The sequence below is a fragment of the Solea senegalensis genome, linkage group LG18 (assembly GCF_019176455.1).
Source record: "Solea senegalensis isolate Sse05_10M linkage group LG18, IFAPA_SoseM_1, whole genome shotgun sequence".
Taxonomy (NCBI): domain Eukaryota; kingdom Metazoa; phylum Chordata; class Actinopteri; order Pleuronectiformes; family Soleidae; genus Solea; species Solea senegalensis.
In genome coordinates, this window is record NC_058041.1 from 1,209,082 (window position 1) to 1,220,292 (window position 11,211).

General features: G+C 42.1%; 1 protein-coding gene across 1 annotated transcript; it reads right to left on the bottom strand.

Annotated features, from left to right (window-relative positions):
* Positions 1-201: 201 nt before the first annotated feature.
* gsg1l2b (gsg1-like 2b) lies at positions 202-10,652 on the bottom strand. Its single transcript, XM_044014085.1, has 5 exons — positions 10,201-10,652; positions 9,342-9,389; positions 6,642-6,794; positions 2,265-2,376; positions 202-2,164 (listed from the first exon to the last, which is right to left on the bottom strand). Exons 1-5 carry the CDS (start codon positions 10,499-10,501, stop codon positions 1,864-1,866), a joined length of 915 nt encoding a protein of 304 aa, XP_043870020.1. The 5' UTR covers positions 10,502-10,652; the 3' UTR covers positions 202-1,863.
* Between the last annotated feature and the right edge of the window lie 559 nt (positions 10,653-11,211).

Here is an 11,211-nt window from a genome sequence, read left to right on the forward strand (position 1 = left end):
GATTAAACATAATCATAATCTCATTCTCCATCTGAGCAGATTTTTAAGACTTCACAAAAGGGTCAGCTATGAAAGTGCACGTTTGCTGCTTTATTTCCTCACTCGACAGCTGGTTTCTGACACATCCTGAACCAAACCGTGGATTTAACACCACAGCACACACGGAGTTACCTCAGTGACACTAACTGACCACACGAGGCAGCAGTAGAACGGCAGCTACGAGCTAAAAATGATGATTTTCTCTATGGAGTTTGGTGCAGGAGAGTGAGCTGGTTTCCAAGGTCGTCTCACGATGAAGTGACAAACTTCAGACTTCCGTGAGCCTTTAGTGAAGTGGCTCTTTTCTTTGTTTACCTGCAAATCTGTGCTGATTCTGTGTCTGTATACGTCATTAAGCTACCTAATGCTATTTGGTTCACGTGTGAGAGGCAGTGTGTCGTCACTTCAGTGACAACGTTACATTTCAAATGTGTATCTACACCTGGACGTCGCAGACACACACACACACACACACACAACTACAGCTTCTTCAAGGAATACAATCCAACAGGCAGTGACCGACGAAGCCTGTGGGCCATTAGCATATGTGCTATAGTTGATCATATCAGCATCTTCTTCTTCTTGGTAGTCGTGGATTGGTTTGGTCCTCAGAAATCCTCAGGGTTTCGCTGTCCTGCTCCAACACACCTGATTCAAATAAATGGGTCGTTTTCAGCTTCTGCTGATGAGCTGATTATTTGAATCCAGGTGTGTTGGAGCAGGGAAACATGTAAAACCTGGAGGAGAGTGGATTCCCAGGATCAGGATTGAGAAACCCTGCATTAGCGCACCACTTTAGAGCCAAAGCAGCAGACTCAGGGGTGCTATTTGTAGCATTTTTAGCATCAACACATCATTTCTGACACACGGCAATTAAAATAAACAGCTAAGAGCTCAATCTTCAGGTTGCGGTGTACACTTTAAAAGTATTTATGATGGAGTTTGGAAGAAAATTGCAACAGTAGATGTAAATTCAACCAAACTGAGCTAATAGCTAGCAGCTAATATCATCCGCTTCAGTCTGCTGTACACATAACTAACATTTAAATGGGTTTAAATTCATTAATAAATAAATTAATAATAAATTAATTCATTCATACTTAAATAAATCATCATTAATGTTGATTTATGGAGACATCTTTGAAAATTCATACTTTTAAATGACTAATGTTCTGTCAGCTCTCTGTGGACTGAGAATATGAAAAATATGGCAAAGCTGTTCCACAGATTTTGAGAGGATTGAATGTCAGCTAACATGTTAGCTAAAAATGTAGGAGTGACATTAACATTAATTTAGAGACTTTTCTGGTCAACCAAACATAATAGAATGACAATTAAGTAGTTTATCTTATCTTTTAAACAAACAATCTTGTGAATTAAAAATAGATTTTTTTGGTTAGTGACCAGAAACATGTCTCAAAAGGAATGCTAATGCTAAATTGTAACTCATAAGCCTACGTTTCCCTCCATTTTCTTAAAAATCTGTACGATTCAGCGATATAATCCTCGATGTAAGTCCACAGCGAGTTGTTGACACATTCTGCTTTAACACATATTACACCTGCGGTCACATTTATGCTAAAGTTTCAAGCTAAAATTAGGATGTGTGAGGTCAGCATGGTCGCTAATAAAATATGAAAGGGCATTAATGCAGCGTTTCATCAATATTTAAGTTATGTGTTTATTTATGTTAGAAATGTTTTCAAACGCTAACGCAGATTTAACCACACTAAACCTGGACTGAGGTCTTTTTCTGTTTAAAATAATCATCGCTGCATCCGACTGAACGCGACACTGACACACATTAGAAAAGAAATCGCTCCTCTAGCAGTACTGCTCCCCCTGTGGGTCGGGCAGGTCGTTGAGGTCCAGGAAGATGGACGTGTCGGAGAGCTTGCGGCCGTTGGACGACAGGTCCAGCAGCTCCTCGGCCGTGCTCGGCACCGAGCTGATGTACATGTCCCACACTTGCTCCGGCGAGTCCAGCTCCAGCAGCTTCTGCTTGATCTTCAGGTTCTTCTCGATGTTCCTGCGCTTGTGCTTGAACTCCAGGATGGTCTTGGTGTAGCGGTTGATGGTGGTGACCGAGGACGCCATGCACGCTGTGAAGGAGCTCCACGCCAGACTGAGAAAAGGAGCGACACACGTGGTGAAATGATTCATTTTATTTGAAATGACTGGTTCCACAGAGTGTGAACGTGTGTCAGGACCGAGTGGAAACTCACATGTACGACCAGCTGTAGTCCCATGTCTGAGGTTTCCAGTCTTCTGGGCCCAAACTGACAGTCAGCTGGAAAGCAGTGGTGAACATCATGTGGGCCACCATACCAAGCAGACCTGGATTTAACAAACACCTTTTACTTCATTTGTACGAGTAAATATTTGAAATAAACGTCTTTAACTGAGGTTCATTTATCAAACTCTTGGAAAAATGTTTATTAAAATAAAATGAGTTCTTACGGAAGTATATAGATAGTATTCATGTGCTTTTGTGGTTATTAGTCATCATGTTTCCATATATAAAAAAAGTGTCATTCCTGCATTAAAGACCATTTTCTGCACTTATACAAAGCAACCACATGGTGGCAGTATAACACAAGCAGAGGCTGAAGACCGAGCTTTCTTTGACTGCTGTGCAGTTACTCCGATATGTTTGATTCACATTTAAATGTCTATGAATTGAATTGATTTCTATTGTGCTATAGATGATGTTGCATCTGTTTATATAAGGTGTGAATAAATGCTGCTTATTTACTCTTTTTCTTTTGTGCCAGAATGTGAGCTTTAGTTTCCATCAGCGCTGCTGTTTTTATGCACAAAAAATAAAATGGAAAATACATGAAAATCTGCATAAAAGTCAGTGAGTCGGTTGAAGGAGGAGGAGAAAAGTTTTATATAAAATGGAATCTGGGGAAAATGTTGAAAATTGCCTGGTGAATTGCAGCACGGCAATCTCACCCAGAAGAAAAGAAACGAAAAGAAAAGGAAGATGAAACAAATCAGCAGTTTGCGTCATTCGTCTCCACCAAACTGGGTTTGTTAAAGATGAAGATTTAAGACTCTGATTGACACACACACACACACACACACACACACACACAAGTTTCCTGCAGTTCATCACAAACTGGAACTAAGAACTTTTTTGTTTTGGCCATAAAAACCAGCACCGGGTGATTTTGTGCTCCGGCGCCGCAGCAACTTAATAAAAAGTGTCGGGGGAAAAAAGTGCTGCCGTAACACAAAGTGTAAAACTAATCACCCACAACTGAACTTTATCTCAACACACACAGACACACACAGACACACGGTGTCTTTCTGCCACGTCACAGCGTCACACGCGGTCTCTCCATCATGACTGACACGTGAAATAAAGTTTATAATTACAATAAACTTGTCTAAATGTCTTCGTTCATTCACACGTTTTATGAGCACATTAAACTCTGGGCGGGTAAATCCGGCCTCGGTGTGAACTTCATTCCTAATTTCTCTTTTATGCTAAACAGCTCAGTGCACTCCACGAGCGAGTCGTGAATGAATGAGGACGTGAAGACGTGAAGACATGAACACGAGGTCTAAAGGTTCTGTTAAAGCTAACTTACTTAGCGCACCTTGCATTCCCCGTCGCTGCGAGTTAAAGTCAAACGTCGCGACTTTACTCGCGCCGTCTGTGAGACTCAAACTAATGTTATTTTAAATGTGTTTTACACTGTTAAAAATGTTACAATATAACATCTGGTGTTCGTGTACAGCTCCAGTGTTTTTCCTTCAGTGTGAACTGTTAACACGCGGCCAGATTATTTTGTTATTCCAGTTATTCTGGTTACAGGATCATTTTCTGCTTCTTTTATGGTTAAAATAAGCAAATGGTGAACGAGTGAGTGCTTCTGCTTCCTTTTTGTCCACAATTTCTCTCACTTTTCCCATTTCTGGGAGTTATTATTCAACCGTTGACGTCACAAACGTGTGACGCGGCGCTGTGATTGGACGATCGTTCCCGCCAAAGTCTTGAGGGCTACCGTAATGACAAGTAATTCAAGCTCCATTTCTCTGCTTTGCAGTATCCTGTCATCCATCTTCTACGGCTTCATCCTCCACATGAGGGTCTCTGATCGCCGCTCCATAGTTTTTGACTTTTCTAGACATCGCAAACGGTCTAGAGGAGTTACGGTAATGAGATAAAGGCACTTTCCCATCACACAGTGTGAGCTTTGGCATCAGTCACGTTGTCTTCCACGACTTCAGAGTTCCTCGTCAACGCGGACGCAGCGGCTGTGGTTTTATAAAACTAGTGACACACCTGTCCGAGGACACCACGGAGACTCACTCAGAGACATCACTACATCGCTCTCATCAGAGACGACGGAGACGACCATCGTACCGCTGTATTTACCACGATCAACAAGATCAAGATCAGGAAGTGTCTTCACAGCTGGAAAATACAACAAAAACAGGGAGAAAAAAACCTTCAGAGTCTTTAGTTCTGCTTCTACGCTTCAGGCATTTGAACAGTCGCAGCCTCTCAGTCCCTGAGAAGATTTCCAGCCGTCTCTCTCTCTCTCTCTGTCTCTCTCTCCCCCTCTCTCTGTGGGTGAAGGAATTAACAATGACCTTCTCTCTAATCCACTCCTGTGTGAAAACGATCCACCGCACTCTGAGAGATTAAACAGCAGTGAAGTGTTTTCACTGACTCCACAGGTTTAAGTCTGTAATAATCTGCATATAAAGGAATCAGCAGAAAAAAACAATAATCTCTCAGCATGTTCAGACTCTGCTGCTGTGAACGATCGAGTCGTCGCTTTGATTTCAGATTAAGAACAGAGTCGGTGAGATCCCCTTTGATCTTGTTGGCGTGTGAAGTGATGAACAGGTTTGACTCTTAGTCTAATCTCTTTGATGTTTCCTGTTTTACAGTGGATTAGCACCTGCTTCAGGCTGAGATATCTTTATTATGATGATGTTTAATGACGGGTGATTTAGTGACTTCTGTGTTTGATGAATGATTTTCCTCAGTGACACAAACTGACCACACGAGGCAGCAGAATATGCTGATCATCTCCATGGACTTTGGTGTGAGAGAGTGAGCGGTTTACAAACTTGACGTGGAAAGGGTTAGAAACCTCAGATCACAGACGAGATTCACCAGCGCGTCACAACAACTTTGTGACGTCAGCTTCTCAGTTCTGGAATAATAACTGTCGGATATGGAACGTGAACGTTATCTTGGGGAAAAAAAAGCAGCAGAAGAACTCGCTCATTAAACATTGTTAAATTAAAAAAATGAAAGGGACTGAAAGGCAGGAAATCATCGTCATCATCATCTTCATCTTCATCGTCATCATCATCGTCATCATCTTCATCATCTTCATCGTCATCGTCGCCATTGTCATCATCATCATCGTTGTCATCATCATCTTCATCGTCATCATCATCATCATCTTCATCGTCATCATCATTGTCATCATCATCATCATCATCACCATTGTCATCATCATCATTGTCATCATCATCATCATTGTCATCATCATCTTCATCTCATCATCATCATGCCATCATCATCATCATCATCATCACCATTGTCATCATCATTGTCATCATCATCATCATTGTCATCATCATCTTCATCTCATCATCATCGTCATCATCATCTTCATCGCCATCATCATCATCATCATTGTCATCATCATCATCATCATTGTCATCATCATTGTCATCATCATTGTCATCATCATCATCATCATCGCCATCATCATCGTCATCAGATCATCATCATCATCATCATCATTGTCATCATCATCATCATCATTGTCATCATCTTCATCATCATTGTCATCATCATCATCATTGTCATCATCATTGTCATCATCTTCATCATCATTGTCATCATCATCATCATTGTCATCATCTTCATCATCATCATCATTGTCATCATCTTCATCATCATTGTCATCATCATCATCATTGTCATCATCTTCATCATCATTGTCATCATCATCATCTTCATCATCATAACATCATCATCATTTTCATCTTCATCATCATCATCGCCATCATTTTCATCATCATCATCATCGCTATCATCATCTTCATCAACAACATCGTCATCATTTTCATCTTCATCATCATCATTTTCATCTTCATCATCATTGTCATCATCTTCATCATCATCATCGGCATCTTCATCATCATCATCATCATCATTCAATGTTTGCGGAAAATTGTAACTGACACGATGACGTGGCGTCCAATCAGTGTTGAGATTCCACATACTCGCCAGCGGCCAGACTCCTCCCACAGTCGACACTTTCTCTCTGCTAGCTCTCGGCTAACCCTCCACAACAGAGAGTGCAACAACACTTTGACTGATGGTGAAAAGAAATGCTACGCTACGTTTCGTTTAAAATGCGTCAACTTGCGCTCCCATCGCGACAAATGGCGTTTGGTGTGATCGCAGCATTCGGGCCATGCTTTATAGACACCGCTGCCATGTTTCATGTTTTAGAACCAGCGCGTCAGAGTCGCATTCTGCTGTCTCGACACTAGATGTCACTAATTCTTAGACACTGTAATCGTTAAAGTCCACTGGTCGCCGTGACGCCACTAACCTGACAGCACAGTGAATATGGCGGCGAAGGCGTTGAGCTTGAGGCCGTCGATGACGTTGCCAAACTGACACACCTCTATGGACATGAGGATGCCCCCGGTGGCCAGGAGGAGGATGTACAGACACTCTGCCACGATGCACAGCCACAGCACTCCTGTGGAGGAAAGAAGAAAAAAAAATACATATTCATGCTCATGTGGGAGGCAGGGAGGAATGATGGAGTGAGTATAAGATGGGAGGAGAGAGCGACGGGGAGAGGGGAAGAGTGAAGGTAAGCAAGGGCAAAAGAGAGAGGAGAGAAGGGAGGGAGGGAGCAAGGGAAGGAGAATGAGTCAGGAAGCACGGAGCGGTGACCCCGTCGCACATATCATTAACCTTCACAGTCACAGAGAGGATATACCATCACCACGTTCAAAACAAAACAAAAACAGTTCGAATAGTGAGGTCAACTAATCACGAGGGGAAATTCTGATGAATTTAAAGAACAGGGAAAAGATTTGGATTGAATTGGAGGACGATTTAGTGAGAACATTTAATCAACAGTGTCAGGAGATATTTGATTTCTTCTCTGTTCAGGGTCAGAGTCTCAGGTTTGTCGTTTCCTCTGGTCCAACACACACTAAAGAATCAACATTTCATGATGCTGTTGTCGTCTTGTTGTGGTTTCTCTGTGTTTGTGTGCAGCAAAAAGTAGTCGTGACTTATTATTAGTGACAAATACACACCAATAAAACACATTTCCTTCCTCACGCTCACGTTTCATAGAAGGTTTGAACTGGAAGTTGTAGAAGAGAAAGGCGACTAAAATCAGGGATGGACAGAATCACTGGATACAAACGTAAATAATGTGAATTTACGCCGTAAATAAGTAAATAAGTCTCAAATCCTCTGACTACCCAAATTCTCTCATTACCCATTGTGACATAACCAATGGACTGATTGATTAACTCGAGGTCAGACCACTGTCTCTAGGTACCTTACCAGAAAGGTGCCAAAGACTGGAACCTGAGGGTTTGTTTCTCGGTGGGATTAACTTTAAAAGAAAGTGCGTCAGACTTTCCAATCACGACCCCGTTCATCGTGGTTTTCTGCCCAAAATCAAGTGTCAAACTATTGGGAATCGCTATCGGTCAGTATCAGTATCGGTCCAATACTGGTCAAAATCTCTGGATTAATCCACAATCCAAAACTCCTTGTGTTTGGGCTGTTTATGACAACAATGTTTGTGACGCCGTCGGAGAATTATGTGTTTGGAATGACTCGGCATAAATGTGTCGCTAACAGCTTCATACGTTAATAAATGTTTAAAATGATCGTATCGGACTAACATCGGTAGATACTCAAGTTTTTGATATCGGTATCAGTATCAGTATCGGCCATTTTGAAGCCTTGGGTTTGGTGTTTTGTCCACAATCATATTTGGAAGAACCTGAGTTTGTTCTACAACAACGCCCCCTACAGCATACTTTTCATGAGAATTACATAAGAATACTGTTGGTCCATTTTAACAGAGACTAAGACCAGAAGCACAATCCTAAAATGCTTTTTAATGTATTTTCTTTTACAAATGTTTGTTCTTGTTAAGTTTAGTTGGAAGAAAAACACGTAATATGATTTAGAAACGAGGACGTGAGACAGATCCACAGAGACAACAAAAACCACGTTTGTTTAAAGTCCACTTTGAGAGCTAAAAGGTTTTCTGGGAAACAGATGTGTTTAATCTCTTAATGCACACGAGGATCATCGTTATTATTATTATTATTATTGTTGTTAATAATAAAGTTCTTTTCATGATAAAAAACGTTTCCGCTCAAATTGTTTTATGACTCTGATGAAAGAACAAAACAGCGAGCGAGAGTCGAGAGTCCAGACGCCGGAAATAATGAGGTGATTGACTAACTAACGGATTAACTGAGACGTCCACTTAACTTATTACCAAAGAGCTCTGGACTAATCACATTACACGTAAGAAAAGACACAGTTCAGGGATTATTGTTTGTGACGTGTGACTTCCAGGTTGAAGGACGAGCAGATGTTTGACAAAGGAAAAACATCAACATTTTGTTTTTTTTTGTAAAAAAAACTAAATTTAAAGGTCCAGAGAGTAACATTTAGGAGGATTTAATCCCAGAAATAGACAATACCACGTATAAGTATGTTTGTTTAAGTGTATAATAATCCCTTTAAATTGAAAATAATTAGGTTTTTGTATTTTATTGTAAGGGTCATGCTTTTTAAGTCTGCCATCTTGTGCCGCGATGTTTCTACATCAGATTGGGATTAGGCTAAAGGGATTTGTAAATTAAATGAGGTAGTGACACATCATTAACACCTGGTTTCGCCGGCAGGACAAATTATAATCTACACCTTCTTTTGGGTATATTCTCTGCTTAATCTATGGTTTGTGTCACCAAAGTCAATTTAACATCATGGTTCACAGGGAGTTCTTGATCGTCTGTTGCCTCTTTTGATAACTTGACATTTTTAATTTGGTGTTTGAAAACCTTAGTTCGGATTAAGATAAGTGATATAATCTGAGCACACGAGGCAGCAGTAGACCAGCAGCTCCTGTAAACCACTGAAGAGTTTAAACAAAGAGATAAAACATCAAATATACTGTTAATACATGGCTCAATTTAATATATACTCAAGCTCCGCCCACTACCCTACGGACGAAACATGACACAAAAATCCTTCTTACCTCTTTCATTGGAAGGTGCGACGTAAAGGAAACTCCGGCAGTTTTCACCTGTAACAAACACAGAGGACACAGTGGACACACGTCAATGACAGGGACAGGACAGGAGGACACAGATACTCAGGGACGTCCCTGCAACGTAATCCCTTGTTTTATTCCCCCCAGACTAGAACAGGTGGATTATTTTCACTTCATACGACACGGATCAAAAATGTCTAAAGTTTAATCCAATCTGTGTTTAAGGGATTTGTACAATAATGAATGAATGGATGAATAACCATGTCCCCGCTGTCACGTGTCTGGAGACACTTAACTGGGGGAGGGAGGAGCTCACAGATGATTTTTCCTGGAAGTGAACACATGAATCACACGGACACTTACTAACCTGTTCATTTACAGTAACTCATAACATTTCTTCTCAATATCCTGATGTTAAAAAAATGCTTTTCTGCTTTAATAAGAAGATAAAACTTCGAAATTCAATTCTGGGATTAATTAATCTCAAATTGGAGTGTGTGTGTGTGTGTGTGTGTAGAAGGGATTATTTCATGGTTTCGTCTCTGTGAGACACAGACACTCTGGTCCCCCAGAATCAGTCATAGTAATAGAACTAGAGTACCAACATCAGCACCAGCACCGGTATCAGGACTATAGTACCTGTTTCAGTACAAGTCCTAGTATCAGCACCAGCAGGTGTCAGTACAAGTATCAGAACCAGTACCAGTACCAGTAACAGTATGAGCACCACCATCAGCACTAGAGTACCATTACCAGTGCCAGTTCCACAACCAGAACCAGAACCAAAGTAAGTCCCAGCATCAGTACCAGACCAGAGTCTCTGTGTCTCAGATTGAGGACCTACCGCTCATGTTGATGTTCTGCTCGCACGAGAACCAGATCCCGGTGTGGAACTTCCTCATCACGTACTTGTCCTCGCCGGTCTCCCAGATGTACTGGACCAGGCGCGTGTCGTTGATGTTGGAGCTGTTGAACCTGATGCAGAAGCTCTGCTTGGTGGTGCCCGGCCCGGTACAGAACGGCTTCACCACTTTGCGCGTGCCCTCGCACCAGTAGCTGGTGGTGAGCGCGGACACCGCGAGGAACAGCGCGAGGAAGTTCAAGGTGAGCGCCAGAGACGCTCTCCGCCGCCGGTCAATGCCCATACCGAGCACCGAGAGACCGGCACAGACCGGCACGGACCGGGAGAGACCGGGGGAGTCCGGGGGAGTCCGGAGGAGAACGCCCCGAAAACTTAATCCACTCGTTTTGTGGTGACACCGGACTGTAGCGGCTCCTCTCCTCTCCTTCTCAAATCCTCATAATCCGGTTAATCCCGTCAACATGTCCGCGGCAGCCAATTTCCACAGCCACGAGACCGTGGAGCCAAAAAACACACGAGAGTCTTCTTCACTTCTGTCCTCACATCTGACGCCGCTGAGCAGCTGACTCTGTCATTATGTAGCACACGCGCACACACACGCACGCGCACACACACAGACGCACACGCACGCGCACACACACGCGCTGGTTCCACGGTCTTTGTGAGAACACTCATAGACATAAGGCATTCCTTAACCCCTTACCCTTACCTTAACCATAACTACTAATTAGTGCCTTAGCCTAACCTTTAACCTTTAAACTTTAACCTCACTCTAACCTAAATCTAATTCTTTACCTAACCCTTAACCCTGAAACGAGGTCTTAACCCCAAAAATTCCCCTTAAAGGTCCTCACAAAGATACACATACACCATATCGCTGTATTCTAACTGAGAACATAGCATCCCATAATCCCTTACCCTAACCTAAACCTTTACAACTAAATACCTAACCCTTAACTTAACCCTAATTTTAATACTAAAACAAGGTCTTAA